This window comes from Aedes albopictus, chromosome 3, assembly GCF_035046485.1.
Source record: "Aedes albopictus strain Foshan chromosome 3, AalbF5, whole genome shotgun sequence".
Lineage (NCBI taxonomy): Eukaryota > Metazoa > Arthropoda > Insecta > Diptera > Culicidae > Aedes > Aedes albopictus.
The window spans coordinates 361871005-361897739 of record NC_085138.1 but is presented as its reverse complement, the minus strand read 5'-3'; the positions used below and the strand labels follow the sequence as shown (position 1 = coordinate 361897739).

The 26735-nt window shown below is 39.3% G+C and overlaps 1 protein-coding gene across 2 annotated transcripts; it reads left to right on the top strand.

Annotated features, from left to right (window-relative positions):
* The first annotated feature begins 1119 nt into the window (after window positions 1–1119).
* LOC109416886 (high mobility group protein D) lies at window positions 1120–25098 on the top strand. 2 transcript variants are annotated; one of them, XM_019690982.3, is made up of 3 exons: window positions 1120–1278; window positions 23539–23730; window positions 23852–25098. In XM_019690982.3, the coding sequence occupies exons 2-3, from the start codon at window positions 23581–23583 to the stop codon at window positions 24038–24040; spliced, it is 339 nt and encodes a 112-aa protein (XP_019546527.1). In that variant the 5' UTR covers window positions 1120–1278; window positions 23539–23580; the 3' UTR covers window positions 24041–25098. The 2 variants fall into 2 exon arrangements, with proteins under 2 accessions (XP_019546527.1, XP_029730894.1); XM_029875034.2 differs by lacking the exon at window positions 1120–1278 and adding an exon at window positions 15752–15908.
* Window positions 25099–26735: the final 1637 nt, after the last annotated feature.

The following is a 26735-nucleotide window of genomic DNA, read 5'->3' as shown; positions in this document are numbered from 1 at the left end:
AGACGCTCAGGTTTGCAGAAGCAAACCTCTTCTTCCCTGTCAGGCTACGCTACGACCAAAGTTCCCACCGGGCTTGGTTACCCGATCTTCTCTAAGGTTGCTCGTAGTTTCCAGCCGGTACCAAGCGGAAGTAGGGATAGGAGTTGCTGGACAGAGGCTAATGGATTATAATGGGTTCCAATTAAGTTCAAAGGAACCTTAATTGGACCAAACATGAAATTCTGTGTTCGCTCTTCAAGTCATATCTGAATTTTTGGTTTCTGGCCAGCTACCGTCTTAAGTTGTGCTCTTTTCCATGGAAGTTTGGGTCTTGGCTAGTTTCCCTTTGAACTCAAACATCCCAAATGGAGAATAACGTGCCTCTAGAGCCGACCTTCTGATACCCGTTGGACACAAGCTCCCGGAAGGAAATGGGGTCAACTCAACCTGCTGTTGGTTGGCCCGTCATTTGCTCTGTAGTTCAAGTACGATTCGGGAGACCGTGCACGGAGACATGGAAGTAACGGAATCCCACGTGTCTGCCCCCGTACACATCCTTTCAACAATGTTGTCTACCTCATATCTCCTGCATACTCGACCCTCGAAGCGTGAGCATTCAAAGAGCCATGCTCCACGGTCTCGTCACAGTGTCTCAGGTCACAGTGTGCGCATTCCGGACACGCGGGGGAGCTGGGATTTTAATAACTGTGGAAGTGCTCATAGAACACTAAGCTGAGAAGTAGGCTTTCTCCCAGTTGGGACGTTGATTTGTAAAAACTTGCGAAAACCACGCGAAAAACATTAATAATAGAACATAAACAAATTTAAGCATAAAAACTGCGAAGGATAAGTTTGAGAACCCTATCTAGTTCATGTTGCACAACAAGTTCATCCATCGTAAACCACCCGCCCGACCAACCCACACAGTTACATTCGCAAGCTCACCAGAGAAAAACAACGCGCCACGCCGCCACGCACAAAAAGCTTCCTCCCACCCGTGTAGCATGCATGACACTGGTGAACCGCATGAACCCACAACGAGACGAGTTTGCTAGTGTGTGAGCGATGTGTGTTGCACAAGCGAAAGCACACCGCTCGTCAACACGAGACTCGCACCAACACACCCGCAAGCCCGCCCGTGTACGGAGGCCAATACGATTCGGTAGCCTTGTTCGAGCTTCTCTTCTGTCCATTGTAGCCAGCGCAAGCAGTTCGGTGTTCGAAGTGTTCCTCCATAGGAAAAAAGTGATCATAAATTAGTGCTATTTGAACGGTGAAATTCTCCGGGAAATTACTCCGGTAAGTCGTTTTTCACTTTCTAGGCCCTATGGCCACATCTTTCAAAGGGTTTTTTTCGGCCTGGTCGCGGAAATCTGGCACGCCTTTGGCGGTGAAAATGGCCAATTTCCGAGCCATGACTGGCGTGGGTCGGCGAACAAATTTGTTCTATGGCCGCCATAGTGAATTGTTCCGGTGGCAGGTCTTCGATGGGAAAATGGATTTTTCACCCGGATTTACGACCGAACTCGGTCGGAACCGGGGTCCAGGGGTTTTTCACGTTTCCCAGCTAGCCACTGGAGCGCCACTTGGGTCGCACTTCCATTTTCGGTCGAAGAAAAAAATTCGCCGAAAAGCAAGATGGCTCAAGCCGTCGAACAAATGGCTTCCACTCTAGTACCAGTCGTCGAACAAAATGTAAGGGGAAAATTTTGAAAAATAAATTTCTTCAACCGATCGGCGCGGATCCCAAATCCGTGTTCTACGATCGTCCTGGTTTTTCCGGCCGCGTCGATTGGTACCACTGTTCCAGGGTCTCCGGAGTAAATTTTCCGAGTTTGACCCATTTCGCGCCAAAATAATTTCCTTCAAGAGCTCCCATGGTAAAGTACTCCGGCCATAGGAGTCTGAAATTTTTGTTCGAAGATGACGACGGTCCATCATCCTCCTAGTCGGGCGGTCGGTCGGTCCGTTGCTTTGCTGGTGTGCGGTCTATCGGTCGGTCGGTCGGTGAAGGCGCACGATTTTCATTCACAAGCGCACAAGTTGGGTTCGGGCCAGGTGTGTTGGTGCATCGGTCTCGCTGATAGCGCCCGCAGTAGGGATGAATGAATATCGTTGAAAGCTTTCGGGCTTTTGTTTTTCGGTTGGGTGGGAACGGCGCGCGTAATCCAATCAAGGCAAGTTCGATGAACTGGTATGAATGAAATGAATCAAACGATTGTGGATGAACCTGTGTTATTTTTTGGCAAAAGGATTCACAAGTCGAATAAGAAAACGTTTTTCAAATTGTTTACAATCAAACCAAGCGTAACATTACATAGCATAGCGGCTACATTACCTAAAGGTTGAATTCGTTTATAAAAATGTTTTGGATTAGTATAATCTATTCAAGATATTTCAATTTGTCGCAGTTGTCTTTAAATTCTGCAGATAGTATGTACATATGATCAATTTAGTTAAATGATACATAAACATTGCAACATTGTTAAAGTTTTCAATATCGTAAAAAATACAGGTATTCTTCGATACAACGTACCCTCGATATAGCGTACCCTCGATATAGCGAATTCGATATAACGTACATTTTGCTTCGATATAACGTACAACATTGAATTTTTTTATTTTTTTCCCAGGAATAACCCTCAGACAAACTACGAAATCACTCAAATCAATGTTTTGTTGCAGCATTAACCTTTTTAACCAAAATTAGCGCAATTTGGGGAAAAATTTGGTGTACGTTATATCGAAGCAAAATGTACGTTTTTTTTTTTAATTTGTAATTTGTTGTTTTATTGTAAACGATAACCTTTTAGTTGTTACTTTACATGAGGTCAAGGATTCTGGCATAGGAAACATTACGTTATATCGAAGCACAAAAAACGAAATGAGTTTTTCATGAAAACTCATATTTTTCATTATTGGTTTTGTGAATATCACCGAAATCATTAATTGGGGTTAATTTCACGTCGAACATATCAACTCTAGCATAAAAAATATTAAATTTTTCTCTGCTTCGATATAACGTACACTTCGATATAACGTACAAAGAGAATTATTTTTTGTACGTTATATCGAAGAGTACCTGTACTTACAATTTAAAGTTGTTAATTATTTTCTAGTTCTGAAAATACTCTATTACCTAAAAGTAAATGATCATTACGATGCCCTAGCGTAGGCGTGTTAATGTTAACACATACTACATAACATGAATTTCTCTGCATTATTTGGCAAAAATTATAACAATTGTCTATAAATGTACGCAATCTTAATAAGTGTTATTTATATTTTAGATTTATGGTATTCATGTATGATAGTAACACAGACAGTTTATGATTGCAGATACGTTTTGAAGTTTATGAAAGATTTGACTCAAGATATAAATACATTCTCCGCATATCAGGCTGAACTAACAAACAATGTGAAAACAAAAATGATAAAATTACATTTAATGTTTAACGTTAAAAACAATTACAATACATCGAGATAAAACCATGCCAAAAACTGATGAAATGTTCTATCAGATATTGATGATAGATGTTCATACCATACTTTTCCTGAACCTAAACATTTTCCAGCACATATTTTGATACATCATCCATTTCAGATGTGCACATTCTTAGAAAGATAAATTAAAGTGTCTCGATGACAGCATGATGACAACAAATCAACAGTTACTGTTCCAACTCAGAAGTCCTTATCTTTGTTTCTGCAGCCTTGTTATACCTATATTTTATATTTTTTCTTTCAATTTTTGATTATGTATTTTAATTAGTGTATTATGGATCTTGTTTTTTGCCGGTCACTGTACTGACCCCACTCGCATAACAGTCCCATTTGTAAAAAGTAGGAGTTGAGAAAATAGCATTTGAAGTTTGAAAACTTGTTTCTATATAAAACTTTGAAAAATCGCCAAAATTTGAAAAATATTTTGATCATCTCGAAAACTTTACAGATTGCTTTGCACATGAACCTGAAAGTCTCTCAAATAAGATAAATCAATCAATCAATCAATTTGCACATGAATATAGGGTAATTGATCCGATTATGGAAGAGTTAACAGACACGAATGCCACTACCAAACGTGGTAAAGTGTCTTTAATAAATAATAATAATAATAATAATAATGGAAGAGTTAAGCACTGGGTTCATGTTTAAACCACAATTGTATCGCCCCAAACAAACTTTTTACATGGATTGAATATAAAATAATAAAATCTATCCTTTATCTACGGGAAAATAACGAAATATTGCCACTTTGAGGTTGTTAGGGGCTGTCCATTAATTACGTAAGGGTTTATGGGGGGAGGGGGGTTTGAAAAATCTTACGCGCCATACAAAAATATTTGGATTCTCATACAAAAAATCTTACAAGGGGGGGTGGGGGTGTCAAAAAATCGGGAAAATTCCCTTACGTAATAAATGGACAGCCCCTTATGAGTATTTTAATCGTTTTTTATTGCTTTTTTGCACCGTATTCGACCCCCTGCAGAAATTTTTTGTCACACCACAATATGTTCCCACCAGTTTAAGCATACATTGGTTCGCTTCGCTGCTAGAAAGTTTAAGCGTCGGTTACACTTTTTGGGTGGTGCATGGAATAATCGGTTTGTTTACTTGCTACTTTCCTTGGTGTTTGGCGTGTGAACAAATATTTTAGACGATTGAACATTTGCACGGTAATCTATAAAGCAATGCAAGATGCAATATCTGGAAGAACATTGTGCTTCTACTGTTGCGATATTTGTTCCTAATGTTGCGGTATTTGTTCCTATTGTCGCGGTATCCCATTGAAATCATATGGAATACCGCTGCATTAGGAACACTACCGCAACAATAGCAAACATATTAAGGAAAATATATTTTTAAAATAGGTTTTTTTTGGCAAATCATAAGCAAACAAATGGTGCAATCTCATAATTTAAGCACAATACATCTATTAAAATACCTTTTGGTAACATTTTAGTCGAGAAAGTGCTCAATTGCCATTACCGGAACATTAAGTAGGTACTACCACAACGGAGGGAACAATTACCCTATAACTGTAAAAAATTACAATCACTACAAAGTTCTTCAGTTTTGTGTTACGTGACACAAAAATCCATGATGGCACTGTTATGCGGCTACTTTTGATATGGGACGCTCATGACTTGGTATTTTTTTCAACATTGACATAAAAATTCGTAATTTTTATTATGTATTGTTTTTGGAAGCCCTGCGGCTTTTAAGTTTTGCGTGGCCTTAAGGATTGGGAAAGGTGGGAAATCGATGTGGTGTATTGATCTGTAAGAGAATGCGTTGTTAGTTAAATGGTCAACGTAATTTACCTTTGGGTCGCTTGTTTGGGGTAAGCGTTTTAAACATACTGGTTTTGCTGGGTTGCTCTTTCCTATTTTCGTTCGATCGTGTTTTTTTGTGGTAGGTAGGTAGTTGCGATTAAATTTTGGTTATATGTTCTTGGAATGCTGCTTCTTCCTCATTGCCATCTCCATCGAAATACGATAAGCCTATGTCATTTGCTGTCTGCGATTTCTAGCAAATCGTTTTTGTAGTCCAACTCCTCCATCTCCTGCTACAATCGCTTCGTCGCTTTCTTAAATTCGGCTCTGTCATTACCAATGTGCTTCCAATCATAGGCGAAACTACTGGGGGTGCCAGGCACCCCCTAGAACTTGAATACATTGCTGTGTTAGATGGGGCGATGAATGATGAATGGATGAACTAATGAATATTTGTTTGTGGTGCACCCCCTGGCAAAAAACCGTAGTTTCGCTAATGCTTCCAATTCCAACGAACATCCGTCCATATCCACGTCTTGTCTACCGCTGAATTTCCACGTGAAATAAGGTCTTTCAACTTTTTCCCGGGATTTTGTAGATAAGTGCTTTATGTACAGGGGATGGCCAAAATGTTTGGGTTAGGTAACTTTTTTTCTCTTATAAAAAAATTCAACATGCTGTAACTTTTCATAGAGTGCATCAAAAAATCTCAAATTTTGACTGTTTGTCAACCTATTATATGTGCATCATTGGTGCAAATTAAGGCTCGATTGATTAATTTTTCGCGAAGTAAGAACCGTTCGGGTAAAACACTATTATTTGGACAACTAATTTTTGAACTGTCATATCTCGGAAACCAGTAAACCGAATTGAATGAATTTTTTACCGTTTATCAACAATATATTGATACTTGATACGACGTTATAAAATGTAATATTTTCTCACGGCGAATTAAGTTATACCGGGTTGAAATTTTTACCCATATAGAGGAAAATAAGTCAAACTTACAATACCACACAAAAATTATTAAATGTGTTCTTCCTAGGCTCTAATATATCTGATTAGAGATAACTTACGAACAGAAGTGGAAAATCTTTGGATATCAACACTAAAATTTATTGACAATGGACTTATCAGGGTGGCCACCGAACCGGGAAAAACGGGAAAACCAGGAAAAAGACGGAAATTCGGAACGACCGGGAAAAAAGCGGGAAAAAGCCGGGAATTTGAAATGTTTACCGGGAAAATTGTTGTTAAGAGTAACTTTATGTGCATATTTGAATTTTACACCTCATCGAAAATCTGCAAAATCGAAGCCAAACCAAAATATTCTTGGGATACTTCTACGAAATCCCAAGGAATTCGCCTGCGCAATCACTTGGAATTTTCTTAAAACAGAACTTGGGATTCTTCAAGCAGTTTCTTCTAGAATTCCTCTAGGTTTTTGTACCGCTTGATTATCTCTTGGAATTCGATGAGATTTTTTCGAGGAAGGAGTTTCTTACATCTGAGATTTTTTCAAAAGTTTCTTTTTGGATTAACACGTGTCCTTTCTTAAATTTCGACACTGATTCTTCATTAGGGCCTAACTGACATTTTCGATTTCTCTTCATCGATCCTCTCTTTGTGTTATTTTAGAATGTGTTTTGAGTTTTCCCAAAAAATTTTGATTGAAATGCGAAGGAGATTACTACATCTTGCTATAGAAACAAAAATAATAATGATTTTGTTCGTTTTGATCAAGTTATTAATGAAAGAGAAAGTCGATGAAGAGAAATCGATCAAGTCAGTTAGGCCCTTATGAAAAATCATTGTCGATTTATTCTAGTTTTTTTTCAGAGAATTTTTCCGAAATTTCATCAGGAATCTTAATAGATAAGAAAATCATAACCACTAAACTGGGTTTTAATCAAGACAACCTATTGCAATTTATTCAAGAGATTCTTTTAAGATTCATCAAGATTTTCCTTCCGCAATTGTAACAGGAGTTGCTCCAATCTTCAAAATTTCCCACGGAAATTCTTCCTAGATTTTTTTTTGAAATCCCTCCAAGGTTTTTTTTCCTTTTCTTCCTGGAGCTTCCTCTGGGTTTCCCTAGAATTTTCTTCTGGAATTCCTCCGAAAGCTTTTTTTTGAAATCAATCGGGAGTTCTTTCTGGGATTATTTACAGAGTTTCTTCTGGTATTTCTCCAGGATATCATTCTGTTACTCATCCAACTCCACAAGTTCTTTGCACGATTTCTGCAGCAGTGCCTTCTAAAACTTTGATTTTGAAAAGTTCCAAAAGATTTTGCTGAATTTTATTTTTATTTAATATTTGCTTTTGGAATTTCTCCAGTGTTTCTTACTGCGTTTCCTTCAAGAGTTCTCTATGGAAAGTTATAGCATGTTACTTTTTCGTAAAAGAAAAAAAGTTGCCTATCCCAAACATTTTGGCCATCCCCTGTATGCTTCCTTTCCTGACCCTTCGGAGCATGTCTTAGGCATGGTACACAAATTACGTAACGCTAAAATTGGCCATATCAGACCCCCTCCTCCCCTTCGTAACGCTTTTTGTATGGAGGCCCGAAAAATTTTGTATGGGTCGTAACGCTACGCTGGACTCCCCCCCCCTCCCCCTATAGCGTTACGTAATTTGTGTACGATGCCTTAGACATGGCTGAGTACAAACAATGTTCATCTCCAGCGATATTTTTTACCAGCATCGCATCACCGTCGTACTGCATTACTCCCATTTTTCACTGCTATCCCTGCTTACTGCTATCACTCATGATACTCAGATACATGAAAATATAAAAGAAATGTTAGCGCCTTTGGTGATACAGTGGGGACCCGATTTTGTCAACCCCCGAATTTGTCAGCATTTTGACCCGTTTTTATTCGTCTCCACACGTCATCACCTCACCGCAAAATCGCTAGCGTATAACGATCGACACGCCACCATTTTTCGAATGTTGGAGAGCACAGGTACATTTTTCGCGGTGTTGTTTAACCGTAAACAACACCGCGAAGAAAGTACCTACACCCTCCACTGTTCGAAAAATGGTGGCGCGTCGATCGTTGAAGTTTATCGTTTGTTAGTCAATCAGCCTTTTTTGAAGTAGAAAAATAAATGTGTTTTTCATTCAGCATTTCAATTTTATAATCAATATCAATGCAGTTGATGTATTTAGATGTCATAGAAAAATTACGCAATGAACAAAGCTCGTGTAACTTTTGGAAACGGCCAAACTTTTTTTTTTGCAAACTAACACACTTATGCCATTTTAGCACCCAACCCTAGCCAATGTTTTGAACCAATATTGTTTTAAATTGCTAAAAGATTTCAGCTCTCTCTTTTTGGCGTAGCGTTCCAACTGGGACACAGCCTGCTGCTCAGTTAAGTACTTTATGAGATCTTTCACAATTTTTAACTGATATCTCCAAAGCCAATGTTTATTTTGTATATGTATATCGTGTGGTAGTCATGAAGATACTTTATACACAAGGTAGATAAGGAAATGTCGATTATGAAATGGATTCTGGGCTAACCAAGAATCGAACTCGCTAGCCTCAGCATGGTTTTGCTGATTGCACGTGCGCTTACCACATCGGCTATATGGGTTTACCAGACTATTCTTCTCAACATTCTCTGGAACAGAACACACAATAAACGTTGCTTGTTGTTGTGATTACAAGTCAACCAATTTACTTTTTCTTTCCGGCATCTCTGGGATTCCTCCAGGTTTACTTGATCTTACAGGGATTTATCTATTAGAAACCCTTAAAAAAATTGAAGTGGCATTCCCCCAGAAAATCTTGCTGCGATTGCTTCGAGAATTTTTGCTTGGTTTCTTATAGATATTTTTGCTGGTATTTCTATAAGAATTCCGCCGGAAGTTTTTAAAGGAATTCTTTCGGAGATTTTTTAACGATTAATTCAGATGTGTCTCTTTGAGATTTTTCCAGGCATGATTTCTCTAGAAGCTTTTCTTGGGATGCGTTCAGGAACTCCTACTAGGATACCTCCAAATATTCTGCTGGTATTCCTGAAGGACTTTTTCTAAAAAAAAAAACTACATGAACTCCTACAGAGATGTATCTAGAGGTTTCTCCAAGGATTTCTCCAATAATTCCTCCAACAATTGCTACGTGGATTTATCCAGGGATTTTCCTAGCAATTCTTTCAAGACTTCCTGCTGGAATTTCTCCATACATATCTGTTTTGATAGTCCAGGAGCTTCTGCTGGAGTTCTTCTAACATTTTTTTTCTGGAAATTTCTATAAGAACCCTTTCAAATATTTCCCTAAGAATTGTTCATGCATTCTTTCTATGATACCCCCACTTCATACTTCACAAACTCCCGCTGAGATTCCTCCAGAAATTTGTGCTGGTATTCCTGTAGGACTTTATCCAGTATTTTTTACAGGAACTTCTCTTGTTGTATACTTTATTAAGATAATTCTGTAGATATTTCTGCAATAATTGTGTGAATTACTTCCGTGCGTTAGTCCATGAAAAAATCTACGGAAACCACAAATTTCCCAAATGGAGGAGAATGGAGGAGAATGTGCCCCTAGAGCCAACCTACTAATGAATAAACCTAGCGATTTTCCTGGAGATTTTTTCAACAATTCCTCTTAGGATTACTTCAGAAATCCTTCTAGGAATTTCTTAAAAAGTTCCAGTATTGATGCCTTCAGTTATTATGCACTCATGTAGGAATTCCTCTAGAGATTTCACTATGGTTTCTCTGTTAGATTTCCCAATAGGGCATCCTCAATGGATTTCCCGGGGATCCCTCTTGAGATTTTTCCAGGGTTACCTATACGAAAATCTCTTGATATTGCTTCTGAAAGTCCTTTGGAAAATCTTGTTGGAAATTCTCCTGGAATTCATGCTATTTATTTATAAGTTTATATATTCATTATTATAATATTTCTCCAAGAGATTTCTGCAAATATTGCAGCAGGGATTCCTTCAATGATTTTCCAGCGAATGTTCCAGTAATTTCTCCAGGGATGCCTCTAGGGATTTCTACGGAGATTGTAGTAAGGATTCTTTCAAAAATTACTTAAGGGATTTATTCGAAGCTCCTGTAAACGTTTTTGCAGAAACAACTTATGGAATTCCTTCGGGAATGTCTTGACGGTTACGTTCTGTAATCCTCGGCTAAGAGTGGAAAGGCAGCGAAAACGTAGCCAATTTGGGCAATATGAGTGGCTATACTTGTCAATCTGATGCTGTTTCATTTTCATTCGTTAACAGCTATAGTTAGATGTTATGATTCAAGCTGCGCTAACCAGTGTCAACTGTCTTCTGTGAACCACAATTGCCATAAGCTATGACTTATGAGAAGGCTGTGTTCCAGTGGGCATGTTATGACAACAAGGAGAGGAAATAAAAGATTTAATAGTTCTTCTGTAAAGAGCACTGAATGTTAACTTTACCAAATACCATTTCTTTTTTGTGCCCTTAACACCCATTAGATTTTTTTTACCACGAAAAGTCCGTTTAAATATTACGTAACGCAAAATTGGCAATTTAAGACCCTACCCGCTATCCCTCCCCCGTGTAACTATTGTAAGAGAAATTTTGAAATTTCAAATGAAGCGTAACCCAGCGCTGGAACCAACACACCCCCCCCCCTCCCTTATTGGCGTTACGTAATATTTGAACGAACCCAAATCAGACCCTCCATGCCTATCTCCTTCTCTAAAGTGCTCAGAACAATTTTTCAAGAAAAAAAAGTGGTTTCAAAAAAACATCGCGATTTTGTCAGCCCAAAATGCTACCAGGGGCTGACAAAATCGGGTCCTTACTGTATTCCTATACGTCAGTGGTGAGCCATTTTTCGAAACGACAACAAAGTTGATAATAATATTGATATTCACGTGGTAGCGAACCTACCTGCTGTCAAATTTTCATTCACAAAATTGGCGCGTAAAATGGACTATGGACAACCTGCACTGAGGCAAAAAAAAAACTTAGGAAGAACGTAAGAACCCCATATGATTTGGCGACACTACGATTATTGTTGAAAGCCATAAATTTCACTTATGATTAAGAGGGAAAAATTCAATATCCAGTCCCTTAACCCGACGTCTCCACTAGACAGAAATGTCTTGCCATTTTGCTGGACAGATGTGGCATGACAGAAATGTTCTCTCGCTGTTTGCATGGAAAGCAGCGGTGTTGATCATTTCTGTTACGTTTTCTCTTTCTGGCAGCAAAATGGCAAGACATTTCGGTCTAGTGGAGACGTGGGGTAACAAAACCATAAGCTTTCGCATATGAATATCATCAGATAAAAACTATGATTATCCTGTGTTTTGTCTTATTGAATTCAATTACTACTGCTTATGGAAATCGATATTGTTAATTATGAATTTCATCGCGCAAGTCAAATAATATTCGTATTCCAATTTTATAGATTATGGATGGATTAATTCTATTCTAAATCATTTCATGTATCTTGTACATTGTATCTTGGAATTACCCAGTAAGTAAAATGATCGATATTTCTTGATCGATAATATTTAAAATAAAAGGACAAGGAGCGTATTCAACTGTTCTTTCATTTAAGTTTGCATAAGTGACCAAAATTCTGTGGTAAAAAAATGATCGTAAAATTTGTTTCTTGTCCCTTTTATTCAATCGTTAAGATTGATTAAGAACGACCGATCATGTTACTTACGTAATCCAAGATTTGTTGTTGATTTGGGCGGAGAATTCTTGAAATTAGGAAATGAAGGCAATTTTACTTCAGCTCCGAAAACAGATCTTTGAGTAATGTGTGTTTATCCAAGCACCAGCTAATTGGAATCCATACCCATGCTGTAACGATTTTCATAGTTTTCAATTATGATTTTTTCACAACCATGCCACTTATATGGCAATCGCCAATCATAAGTTGTAGGTATGAAACGCAAGCACAACCGCTATGAAATAAATAAGCGAGCAATGAAACAGAAAAATCGTCCATTCATATATTACAACTTATGAAAATCCTAAGTGTTTTTGCCTCAGTGTGCATTATTTTGATAAAAGATTATATTTGTCCACGTGACACCGCTACACGGAAACAACACAAAACCTACACGACTACAAGTACCCGACTAGGTAGGTGATTCTTTTGTTTGTGAATTTCCTCTTCTTCCTTTAACTCAATTTGATTTTCATAAAGTTGCAAAAACGTGGTTGTATTAGTGTATTGTTTTGACCAGAAAACGATTTAGTATGAATTTTTCGTAATGACAAAACACATTTTTCTTTTCTAAATAGAGCCAAAAGTCTTGGCCTTATTCGTACCGTTTTTACAACTCTATTATAAAACAGTTACGTAAAGGTACAGATCTGTCATTTTCATAAACTTAACAGCTAGATTGCAAAATAACTCGGAAATCGGCTTTTTTACATTTCTGCACCAACAACCGTTGTTTGTTTGTATCTGGTCTTGATCTAGTCACACGCATCGGTACCACTGACAAATAGAATAGCCCATGTACGAGTTTATATAGGATCAGCTGATCGCTCAATTTATGAATTAAAATTGTTGACGCTAGGTGGCATAGTATTAGGGTAAGGGAGGTATTTTGGACCGCTTTAGGAAGTGGATGAACAATTCAGCGAAAAAAGAAGGTTCCCACTTCTAAATATGGATAATTTCAGTAAGCATTACGTAGAGCAACATGTTTTCTGTCGAAAAAGGCCTACCAGAACTCTAAATTGTTGTAGTAAATACAAGAAATATCAAAACTCCTGAAGGATCTCGGGCTTCTATTTTGGTCCACCTGACTTTATTTTGGACCACCAAGTGCACATATTTTGGCCCACCAAATTAAACTTCAATTGTTTGATGAAATGAAAGCCACCTCTGCAAAAATGTAAACATAGTTGAAACTACGTGAAGTTTACATCTTTTCTATTTATTTTTTGAGGCAGAGGTCGTTTAAAAATTACGTAACGGTAAGAAAAGATGAAATTTTGTTGCAATTACCAGTTTTTACATATTGTAGTATGAAACTTCATAAAAAAAATGCTACGCAAAACGTGTATTTATTAACTATTGCATGACGTAAGTCACCATGTATAAATTACGTAACGCTTCATAGGAAGTGTGAAAGTCTAGAGATTTTGCTAAATATAAAGGCGTTCCACACATATTGTAATGGGTGGAAAGGCCATCAAAAATAAAGTAATTTGAATGATACGTAATTTGTCAAACATACATTAGATAACACATTGTCTCAGTCATCAACTAATTGCCGAGAAGGACAACTTTCTAAACTGGATGACTGAACACCTGAAAACTTAAACTTGTCAAAAAGTTGTTAGGGCACAAATCGAATCGAAACGAAATAACTTGGCGAAAAGTTGTTAGAACAAATCGAACCCACAAAATTCTCATTGTGAAATAAACGTATAACAACCCAGATCACGGGAGGTCCCAACTTATTCTATTTATCTGTTTTCAGAGTACATTACATTGGCATGAATGCTTTCTCTCTTTAGAAGGAACTGGAGAGATGGATCTGACAGGTGGTCCAAAATATGTCCACATCTGATTATGTTGAACATATTTTGGCCATACCTCAAACCACCATTTTAGTAAATATTATCGCTCCACCGAGGTTAAGAACAGTTTATTTTGAGTTCTTACATGACCCTAACTACATTCACATGAAATAAATATTTATTTGTAAAATTTAATACCTCTTCGAAGCCGACTGCAAATTTGTCACCTTCTTTGTTTTTGATGCTTTTCCGTGTGTTTCATTGGAAGTGAAAACATTTTCTTTATTTTTGATACTGAACAGCATATTTAACTGACTTCCAAAATAAAGGTCATCACACAGTTGAATACTTTTCGTGTTCCAATAAAAATTTATCAAGATTTAGTAGAGATTTTGTGAAAAATATCATAAAACTCCCTAGGTGGGCCAAAATACCTGCCCGGTCCAAAATACCTCCCCTACCCTATTAATCACGTGACGAATACATTTTTCTGAACTGTTGTCGTTTCGTAAAATGGATTTTCTTTGCCCTATCATCCGTTGTTTAACGTTTCGTTGTCCGTTAAGAGTCGTACGATCGTTGTTAATCGCCGGCCAGCCATTCTAAAAAATACATTGTATGATCGTTACTTATTTCATGAATATCTCTGCTTTATTCTATGGATTTTCTTTAATGTTTTTAATTTGAAGTTACGTTACGTTAAGTTTTCGAAAAATTTCATTATCAATCATTGTGACAGATTGTGACATAAAATTGCATTTAAAATGAGGAAAAGTATTACCTTATGTTAGCAATATTTCACCTCCTCAACGGAAAACATATTTAATTTATCGGTACAAATCTAATTTTATTTAGCCTTCTCGAAAATAAGAATAACCTACCTTGACAACGAAGGTTAAACAGTATCGGAAACAAAATTGTATTATTAATAACAGTACTTATTTTTGCATTGATATCAATTCCGGTTTTTCGAATCATGAAACATGAAATTCCACCGAAAACTCAACTCCTCATTTTCCCGTTTCGTTTTACCGGTTCGCGCCAAACGCGCTCCAGCGATTCAAAATTTGTTAATGTTCATCATCACTTCATTCATACATCGAATTTACTACCTCTTGAATGTGTTCATCCGTAGTAGAAATCGCAAAGCGCAACCGTGTACCGAGTCGACCGACCGAACGGTATTTTATCTCGCCAGGTAGGCAGCGCGCTCTTCAACGGGCATCCAACCAACCAAGCCAAAGAGGCGAACGTTTGCCTGTACTGCCTGATGCTCGTTCGACGAACATTGCTCTAGAGGCAGACTCTGGCTGGCTGTTTCCGAGCGTCGAATGGCGCTGCTACTTTTTGAAATGTGTGCCGCTTGTTCAAGAGAGGGAAAGCGCAAAGCACCACCCGGTCGGTCGATGTGATGTGATGTGATGATGACGGTTACAACACCGCGATGCCATTTTGTATCGTATGGGAAAATTGATTTTTCGACAAATTTCGCAATTTCGAGCGATCATTGACGAGATGGGGCGTTTGAATGGCATTTCGGGGCACTAGTTCTAGCTTGTTTTGGGGGTTTGGGAGCTTGTTAGCGTTTATTATCAGAGAAAAGAGCGTTTTTCGGCTCGAACCGGAAAACACGGATTTTGCGTCGCAGAAGGGAATTTGAGCTGCGAGGCGTCATTGGGGGTTAATTAACACCGGCTGGGATCGATCTGTGCCGCCTCGGTTCGGATTCGATCGAATTTTGATTGATAATTTTGCGAAAAACATTTTCGCCTATGAATCGAAGTCTCGGTCTGGATTCAAGGCAATCGAGCGCGCGGGAGATGGATCGCGCTCAAAAATGGCTACCGACGCCACCGAACGGGCAGGAAACAGCCCGGAAATTCATTCACACCACCGTGGCGGGTGAACGTTTTCATTCATCGGCACATGGTGTGGGGTGGTGGTGTGCGTGTGATCGGGTGAGCTTTCGACGCACACAGGCGAATTTGGGTGCGGTGGTAGTGGTGCGCCTAGGTAGAGGAACGTTTGTTCGCGCGGTCTCGAGCTCAGAGGCCGTTTGTACGCTGGGCATCAATTCAGTTGTAGCCTCGTTCGTTGATCCAGTCGGTTGTGTTTTGATAGTTGCTCCCGCAGTTGTTGGTGTGATTCCAAAAAGGTGATTGTGGAAAATAAGTACAAGTCCCAATTTCGGACTGGTGTTAGTGCAATTTTTGCTTCGGAAAAGAGTTTGTATGAGTGGTGTTTACGTTTTTATTGCCGGCAAGTTTTTCCAACTAGTTGAACCCTGCGATTGATTAGAGAATAGTTACTACTATTGAACAGTTTGTTGAAGTTTACTATGAAGATGGAAAACGCGCGAAAATAGTGGCATTTTTTCGCGCGGGCATCATGAGGCAGCTGGGGCCTACTTTGACGAGATGTGCGCTTGGGTACGCTTGGTGTGAAAAATCGATATCGTGCCACAAGCAAGCTCTTACCTACTATCTACTGTGGCTGTGGCTGGGGGTGAAAGTTCGTTGGAAAAAGAGCTCCCGGCGGCGGCATGGATGATGAAGAGATTGGATTTTTTTCGGTTGTGCGGAAGGTGACCCCCGCGCGCGCTTTCTGTTGGCTTCATTGGCGGAGTGTGGAAGAGAAGCAAGAAGAGTTGTACTGTGGTTGGTAGCTGATCATGGGACGACGCCGAGAGCGCGCGCTTGCTTCATACAAATTTGGTCGTCCATTTTGTATGAGAAGAAGGAAACACGCGAGCAGCAGCGCGCTGGTTTTGTTCGGTGCTGTGCCTGCTTGCTTGCTTGTTCAAAAAAGGCGATGCGGAGCTCAAGCTGGAAGAAGTGGCGGTTGTACTTCATTGAACGAGGAGCACATTGTTGGAGAAAATTTTAAGTGGTTTGCCTGAAAAAATGCGTTTTCAATTTTATAACAAAACCCAGTCAAAATGACGCCAAGATTATCTCATTCCCAGCGAGTGCGAATGTAAAACGCTAGCGTGGCCGGGAATTTTTAATGAACCCAATTCAAATGCCACGTTTGGGACGCCAAAAATTTGCAGGTAACGCTTCTGGGTCGTCCTTGATGCGCTACCAGGAAATGAGCTAAGCATTTTTGGCGCTAAGCTTCCCCCGTGGAGTGTTTGCCCCTACCTCCTTCTTTGTGGGTACCAGGAAGCGTGGTGTAACGGTGCTCTAATCAGGGGCGTACAATTTCGTTTCAATGATACACTTTCATGCAACATTTGAATGAGTCACTTCAAGTGTTTCATAGATTTTTCTAATGACTCGGTCGTTAAAAAAAACTTTTCCACTCATCGTAGCACTCGGTAGTCTCCCACCCGGTCGCATTACTTGTGCTTCACCCGTCAGAGCATTAGTGTCTCACTGGTGCGCGCTAGTCTCTCAATGGTTACGGGCGCCCGTTAATTGGATTTAAGTGGTCGAATTTGTTATTCTCTTTCATAAAACATAATTATCATTCTATTGGCGTGCACCACTATTTAAAAATGTAGTTTAAATAGTGTTTTTAGCATGTTGAAGTATTTCAATGACTCATAAATGAAACGAAAATCCAAGTGTATCATCCCATGTTTCATACACACTTGTTTCTGTAGCATCAACGAACGAGTGTGTTGCTGGGTGAGAGATGAAGCATCACAGCAGTCCGTTCGCATGGGAAACGATTTGCTACAGTCGTCGTACGTCATGTTTTCCTTTCGAAATTGCACGACCCTGGCTCTAATTGAATGATTGATTACTAGGGTTAGCATCTTTGAAACTAACTGTACAAAAATGCCTTTTTTTGCGTTAAGAATACCCAGATTTGAATTTCAGTCGGAGTGGCGTCATTTCGAAGAAAAATCGTAGAACGTTGTTTGATTCACTTCTAATTCATGTTTGAAAAACCAACACTTCAATCTCATTACTGTCTATAATATTGGTCTATTTCTTTTTGGCAATGCTTTCATTTTTACAAGAAACTATGCATAAACTTTCTTAAAGACGAATCCATGTTGAACATCGATTTCCGTATCGAATGACGAAATTTTCACGTTTAAATCCTCCTAAAAGGAGTTAAGATTTTCGCCCCTCAGTAGCGTCCCAACATTCAACTAGGGCTAAAGCCTGTATCAGCAAAAATCTGGACACAAATAGGATACCAAACCGTTTGGGTAGTGGCTGGTACTTTGGGCATTTTCCGCTAATACTCAGCTAATTTCAAACCAATTTACTTGAAATTTTATACGCAGCTTGATATGATAGGGTATAGGGTGTCCCTTATGCCGTTTTTCTTTTTAAACCTGGGTTGGAACTGGATTGGCGGAAAATGTGTAAACAAACAACGTCAAACTTTAGTACAAGCGAAACCGAAGTCGGGTTGGGGTTGAAACTGTGATCTGATCCAGTTCCAACCCAGGTTGGAATAACTCAGTTAATTTCAAACCGGTTGTCTTAATTTTTTATACACGGCCAGATCTCAGATCTAGAAACACGGATGTGTCTCACTGCGTACAAAAAATCAAGGCAGCTGGTTCAAAATTGACTGAGTTATAGCGGAAAAGTGCCCTGCCGAGAGGATTCCAGCTCTCTACGTATCACACGGCGTACAAAAAAAGTAAGGAAATTGGTTCAAAATTGATTGAGTTACAGCGAAAAAGTGCTCTACATAGAAGCCTTGCCGAGATGGCTCCACATCCCTACAGATTTAACTCTGCTATCGGCAAATTTAACCAAAAAAAAAACAGAAAAGACTTTGGTGTGTGTCGGGGTTATTCGTGTCAAATTTCTACGACAAAAAGAACTGCACCAATTTCCATTAAATTTTGCAGGTGGTGAAGTAAAGATATCGAGGTTTTCTCAGGTCAAATTTAAACAATTGACCAGAAATCAACCCAAATATAGGTTCTTTTCACTCATATCGGCTCTTCCGTGCGAGAACCCAAATTTGGCTATACCGCGTTAAAGCTCTGAATGGGTAGTTTCCGTTTGATCCCGGCAGAAAATTGCAACCCATCGCAAAGTTCTTTCTACCTAGCGTTGACTTTCGAAGTACCCTAGTGGGTTGAAATAAACCCACTTTTGAGTATACGGCAAAAAAACCAAATTTGGCTTCTCGCACGGACATTATCGGCTAGGTAGCTGCTTCTCGCTTTGTTTTTGACAACATTGCGAGCGGGAGAGCGAGAAAACAACCCACTGGTGGGTAAAAAGTTCAAGCGGTTTACTTATTTTTGCGTTCTTTTAACGTATTTTTTAGGTAATCTGTTTTTTCCGTGTACACCCGATTCTTTTCTTCGCACGGGTCCTTTTTCTGTCATAACTCGTTTCGTACATGGATAGTACTGACGGTGTCTCTCTGTGTACAAATTTTCATGTGGATCGCTTCAAAATTGACTCAGATATGGCCTAGAATTGGCTCGTGCCCTAAAATAATCCTTGTTTCAGCAACAGCTTATTTTCAGTGCTCGAACTATTGCGAACAGAACTATGTATTGCAATTCTTAAAGCTTGTTGTTTTTTACTTTTATTTTGAAGAATTTGCATTAGGGTAGCGAACCACTTGGGCAGCGGCCGGTATTTTGGGCACTCTTCGCTATAACTCAGTCAATTCCAAACAAATTGACTTGAAATTTTGTACACGGCTAAATACTGTACGTATGAGTTATAGCAGAAAAGTGCCCAAAATAGGACCCCTGTCGAGATGATTCCACTTCCCTACAACCCTACAAATATTGCATTGAGATTGCAGCACAGAATTTGAGTTCACGACCAATATTTTCGGGATTTTGCCAGAAATCTGCAATACTCTTTTTACTTCTATCAAACCATAAGTAATACAGAAACGATCCCATTTTCAACCCTTTTACCCTCATAGTGTCTGCAGAGCACGTAAAACATCATCACTTTTCGGCAAATCTTACCTAAACCAGTGTTCATTTCAATATCGTAAACAAGCTATGTGAAAGCGTCAGTGTCAACACTAGCCGTGACGCGATTTTTACAGAAGCAGCTCGCTCAACGTCATCGGATCGGAAGACGATAACAAAAATAATCTAATCGTAATACTCACTCATATTTCGGTCATGACGGAGCGTGACATGATTGTAAACCAGGCACAAACTAGCTAAAAGTTATAATTCCAACCAGGGATGGGAAATGTCATTTAGTTATTTGCTAATTTCACTGCACTTAGTTGGAAATGTCATTCGGTTACATCATTGATGATCCGTAACTAATCAGCATTATGGACTGGTGATGCGTACGAACATAAATTTCCATCGAAAGTGGTGTAAATAGAAAAATGTCATGACATTTTTTCGATTAAATTCCGCGATATTTTCCATTCCTGATTCCAACACAATTTGTCATGTTTCCGTCATGACACGACCCTTGATCATTACGAAATGACATGAAGAGCCAACTTTTTCACCATCATGGAAAGGTCACGACCAATAGCAGCGCTGGTTATAAGCTAATTAGGGTACTTGAGCACTCTACTTATTAAATCAATAGTGAAACTATTGGAAACAAATAAAAACCTTACGGTTTCGATTAATCCCAGTGATTTCTAACATCTTTTGTTCGAGCACTTCAAAGCATTTGTTTTATTAGCATTCAAACCTTTGAAGAAAGTCGTTTAAATTCTACAACATTAATGATGTTGTAGCATTCATGTCATTTGATGTCAATGGATTGACGATCCACTTGGACAGTAGTTGCAATTTCGACTATGCCTCAATAAATTCCTAATCAATTGACTTGAATTTTTGTACACGGCTACTCTACGTAGCTCACCACGATCAAACAATTACGTCAATTGGTGAAGTGGATTTTCGATCCACAAACTGATTTAAACATTTGGCTTGCGTTTTACCTGTATTTTGTAGTGGACCCCTTTTGTGAAAATAAATTCGATCAAATTCCTGAGATCTTAAGAATTACAAGTGAGAAATCGCAAAATCTTTCCTAGAAGTCACCTGAGTCAGCGGGAGTATTCAGCAATTGCTCCATTCTGATGGTGTCCGGATACGATTTATGATCGGTTCAGAATCCGTTCGTAATGGAAATGTTCTTGACTCTTCTACTTGAGTACAGAGAATTTATTCTCTCACATGCTGCCGAAAACTTATTTGTGGTAAATTTAAACATATCTCAAGTTTGTTTCGGTCCTAAATATTGTGCTGCTTGAAACAAAACTAACTTTAGTTTCAAAACAAAGATCCGTTTCATATTTATTCCCAACAGCTCTTTGGTTTGACATTGCGCGTAAATTATCCGATCTTCGAAGGGGACAAGCTCTTAACTAAAGCTGTTATAAAACCAATGAAGAGCAAGTGATTCTTTCACGAAGCAATCATAAAACACAAATAAAATCAGTTAGAATATAAATTGTTACTCTTGCTTTTAGAAGTATAAGTGTATTGCACCGGTTCGTGCAACCATACAATTCCTTTCCGCTACGCTTCGTTTGTAGGTGTTTTCTAACTGGCAAAGGTACCCGGCGAATTCAAATTCTGCGGCCGGAAGAATTTCCGACCCACGTGGTTTGTTTCCACTGTTCGCTTGGCTCGCTGTACAGTTGTAGAGTTGTTACGTTTGTATTGTAAGATATAGATGTTTTCAAACTTTAAAACATCGTTGTTACTAACACTCCGGGTGCGGCGAGCGCGAATGTGTGAACAACTCCTCTTAGGTGTACGATTTTCCGTGTATGTATGTCTGTGTGCATGCATTCATTTCCCACACTGCACTTTTAAGTTTTCCTGCCTTCCCTCTAGAGGCGGAACAGTCTGGTTCGATAGTGCATAAGAACGCAGAATGCAGACGTCAGAATGTCAATAGTTACACATTGTAGCTGCAGAATTGATATGTGTGTTCAATTCTAGTGCACTTTCATTGATGATAATCCCGTGATCCTAAATGGTAAAATCACATCACTCGAAAACATTTTGATATTTCTAAGATTACCAATGATATCAACCAAATATCAACGATATCATTGATATATGCACTTGATTTCAATTTTGGTTGGTATATTGATCATCATTTATTAATGGAAAGGTGGTTTCTATTGATAAATAACATACAGCCAGTTTTTGAATCACAAAACTTTCAAAACTTCAACTGACAATCAGTCAGAAATGCTTCATCTCATCTTCATGAGCGAATAATGATAATATCGCGAACATCAGCGAATACTGATTGGTGTTTCGTATCTTCAAAAGTCAATCAAAACATACTTTGGGAAGCAGTGTTCATCATTTTCATTTGAACCCACTTCAAACACTCTCAAGCTTCCATCGAACGAACGACGAAAACACTTAAATTCAAAATTCTCACGTGAAGCGTTTCCTAACAAACGCTTCGCGTTCCCGCCTTCCACGCTTGGCATACGGTGTTCATTTTTGTGTGTTCACTCACGTCAACGGATCGAAGCAAGCGAGCGCGCGCATTTTTTCAAATTTTCAACGAATGCCATATTTAGTAACCGTTGTTGATTGGCTACCGGATTCTCTGGTGCTACTAAATCGATTCATGCTCTCTTCCTTCCAACCGTCATCGTTTCGCTCGATGCTGATGAGCTGGCGTGATCAAATATCATAAACGGCGGCACGTTAATTTTGTAAGCCCGTCACCACGACCATTTCGCTTGCTCCCGGCATCGATGCGAGGCGATGAACGACGACGAGCTTCGTCGTACGTACCTATATCACTCAGACCACGTCCCATCTCGAGTCGAGTGGATTTTATGGAAATGGTGGTTGGAAGCTTTTTTTGCCCTATTTAAACACGCGTGTGTCTGAGCCGTTGTTTGTTCGTTAAAAAGAGCGCGTATGCGTGTCGGTTATGTCGAGCGATCCGAGTATCCGGCTCAGCGACGTGGAAGGAGATTTTGTCTTCTCTTTATTAAAATTGATTTTTTTTCCTTCGTCGCCATCGCCACCATTTCGCACACTATCCCTTCTCCTCGCGACGGATTTTGAACGGCATGAACTGATATCATCTTAGTTGGCTATGATGAGCGTTCATTTCGATACGTGATTGTATTGTCGTCGCGGTTGAAACCCGAAGTTTCCCCACACCCGACAATCGATCTTTCTCAAAATCCATACGTGAAACCTAACGTCGGACGTAGTGCGCTGGACAGCGGACCTGGCCCTCTATCCAGCGCACTGTGCCCGACGTACGTCCGACACACAGTTTAGGAGAAAAATCGATTTTCGCGTGTCAAAAATTCCGATTTTCAACTGCACGAACAATATGATGAATGCTTTCTCACGCGGTACATACACTGAAACAATCATTGCAAGTGTTTCAGTAGCACTTGAAATGCGTTCATTCCGAACCTTTTGGTCATTTGGTGATCTAATAAATTCTCACGATTTCAATCACTAATCAATCGCTTAAGTTTAAGTTTTGGTGGGCACATTCTCCAGTAATGGACAAACTGCGTAAAAATGAGTGAGCTCGTTCCATATTATTGTTGAAAATATCTTGTTCAAATCCATTCAAATATTTTCAAGAATTGACTACAAATCTTAAACGTTTCGTTATCGTGTCGGTGTAAGCATAAGTTTCAGTTTCTTTGAATAAGTTCATCTCAATTCAGCCTACTTAAACATCATTCATGAACTTATCAGAGGAACTTATCAGAGTTACAAAAGTAAACACTACCCCCAGCAATAAATGAAGCACCATTCAAAATTTTCGAATACGATGCAACGTTGATTTACTTTCCAAGCAGTTATTCAAATGACTAACGGTTGGCAATTTCCTCTTTTCCCTTCGCAGATCTTTTTTCGTAACCGCTAAAAACAAAAACCAAATTTCAAAATGGCCGAGAAACCAAAGCGTCCTCTGTCCGCCTACATGCTGTGGCTGAACTCTGCCCGCGAACAGATCAAGAAGGAGAACCCCGGCATCAAGGTCACCGAAATCGCCAAGCGAGGTGGTGAATTGTGGAGAGCCATGAAGGACAAGAGCGTAAGTGTCTGCAGGCAAAGCCTACTATTTCAACAATGTCTCCCTTAGATTATCTATGGTTACTTTGATTTCTAAACATTATTTTACATTTCTCTTTATTTCTCCCCTTAACCCAATCCAGGAATGGGAAAACAAGGCCGCCAAGATGAAGGACGAGTACAACAAGGCCGTCCAGGAGTTTGAGCGAAATGGCGGCGGCAAGGACGCCGGCAAGGGCAAGAAGAGCAAGGGTGCCAAGAAGGTCGTGAAGAAGAGCAAAAAGAAGGACTCCGAAGATGACGATGATGAGTCCGGAGAGGAAAGCGACTGAACTAATTAATCTAAAATTAGAGCAAACACCCCCCACAACAACACAGTAAAAAATACAAAAAAAAACTTATTTTTAATTTATTGTATAAATGTTCGGGGCCTTACTTCTCATGAGCAGTATAAAGCAAAAAACCGGTCAGTGAAACAGATTTTAGATCAGAACGAAATTCAAAACACACTAAACTTAGAAAAGCAACCTTAGAGGCAAGCAGAAAACGACGAAAAAACATTTGGACCTGAGCTTGCGGAATCAGCTAAATTCAAACCCAAGTAGGCGAATTGGAATGGCGAACGCGCGCCCGCGTGCGCGTGCTGTGTGAAGTGAAAGTTTGATATTTTTTCGTCTGACTACACTCTAAATGTAAACCTGACAAAACAACACACACACAAACCAACATACAAAATTACAAAACCGACGTATTTTCTCTTACACACCAGGAACTTTTTCATTTTTACCTTTTTCACACACACATTCATAATGTGCATCCAACTTATGTTTTTTTTAAGGAAGGCCATGTAATATTAAATGCAAGAGTAACGTAAAAATACAAAATAAAAAACCAGAAAAAAAATCTACAAAAAAAGGAAGCATACCTAATTTTAAGTTAATTAAAATGTGTATGAAGAAAAAGGACAAAAAAATCTGTATTCTTAGGTCAAGAAAAACGAAAACAAGAAAAAGTAAGACATTGTCGTAGATGTACTCTCTCAGTTCAAAAGAATTAACCAACATCAAAGCAACAGAGACGCGTAAATATTATTACAAACAATTAGATAAACTTACCCGAGTGCGTGTGTGCGTGAGTGACGAGTGTGGCGAGTTATCGTCCCGCTCTTGTCACCCACCTACTCCCCTCCCCTCTGCTGTGTAGTAGGATTTTTCTTTCTCTAGTGTATCTAGCGTGTACCTCTACCCCCTTGTATGTAAGAACAACAAAAAACAATGGAACTCCGTTTTCTCATTTTTGTTTTCTCTCTCAATCGTGTCGATTGATTGAAATGTGGAAAGATCGTATCTTGAATTTGAATAAAATACAAAAAAAAAACAATAAAATTAAAGCAATTTGTGTTAGTATCACAAATCTTAATAATCGCTTTGGATTCTGTGCCTTTCGATGTGGTGACCACGACGAATGCCATATTTAGTAACCGTTGTCGATTGGCTACCGGATTCTCCGGTGCTACTAAATCGATTCATGCTCTTTTTTTTTCAACCGTCATCGTTTCGCTCGATGCTGCTGAGCTGGCGTGATCAAAATTAATATTAATATTAATTATTAATATTAATATCGTGCGTTAATTTTGTGAGCCCGTCACCACGACCATTTCGCTTGCTCCCCGCATCGATGCGAGGCGATGAACGACGACGAGCTTCGTCGTACGTACCTATATCACTCAGACCACGTCCCGTCTCGAGTCGAGTGGATTTTATGGAAATGGTGGTTGGAAGCTTTTTTTTGCCCTATTTAAACACGCTGCGATGAATTGGTGAGTTCTTTCCTATTTGTTTCATTGTAAAGCATAAAGCTTGGACACACCACGCTCATTTATTCGTTTTGTGATGATTAACTTGATTGACGGTTTGTTCGTATACCTTATCCACTGTGTTCTACATCGCCTTGCGAACACAATCATAGAAGTGTTGTATCCGGCATTCTCGCAACATGCCCTGCCGACCGTATCCTTCCGACTTTGGCAACCTTCTGGATACCGTGTTAGCCTTCTTGGAGCGCAGCGAGCTCGTGGTTCATTCTTCGCCGCCTTTTTTTGTTTTTCGTCGCTCGAAAACCCCGAATGCTTGAAGGTTCTATTCGAGCATGGTAAATGTAATTGTGTCCGTAGACGACCACCAGTCTTACACGCGTTTTGTACATGATACATTTTGTGTGGGGGTGAATCTTATTTTAATCGCAGTTTCTTCTGGAGCCAATCATAGGCACAACTTCCACTTCAGCCGTTTGCAAGGCACCGAGGTAAACGAATTCCTCCACCACCGCGTAGGTACTCAGGTAAGGTGCAAGTACGTAGGTGGAACTGTCTCGCTCACTCTTCACCTACTGCATGTATGTACTTAGTATTTGACGCATTCATCACCAATCCAACCTTTGTTGCTTCGCGTTTTAGACGGATATACAGCTCTGCCACCGTTGCAGGGCTGTTACAACAGTCGCGGATTTCGCGAAAATCGCGATTTTCGCAGATTTGTCGCGGATTTATGTGTCACGACGCGGATTTCGCGGATCCTTGAAATTTGGTCGCGGTTTTCGCGGATTTGTCTGATTTAAGTCGCGCATTTCGCGGATGCCTATCTGTATGGCAGTTGTAATTTACTTTAAAACCATTTTTAATTTCTCTTAAACTTATTTCTATCGAAGCTTCTATCAAACGTTATTTTTTGCAGCTTGAAAGCAGTTTCTGTTTTAAGAAACTTTTCAAAACTACAAAATATATTGAAAGTCGAAAATTTATGCAAATTTTTCCAACAAGTCAAAAGTTTTTTGAATGGAATGACAGCAGATATCACGAATGTTTGCGAAGCAAAGGTCATGCAATTTTGTTGAACCAATCTTATATCTTCGTAAGAAAAAACATAGAAAGATTAATGGCGTCTCTACAATTTCTCTAGATTCTGATGGCATTTCCCAAATTGGTTGAAATTTTCTGCTGAGATATCGTATCGTTCAGTTTTTTGTCCT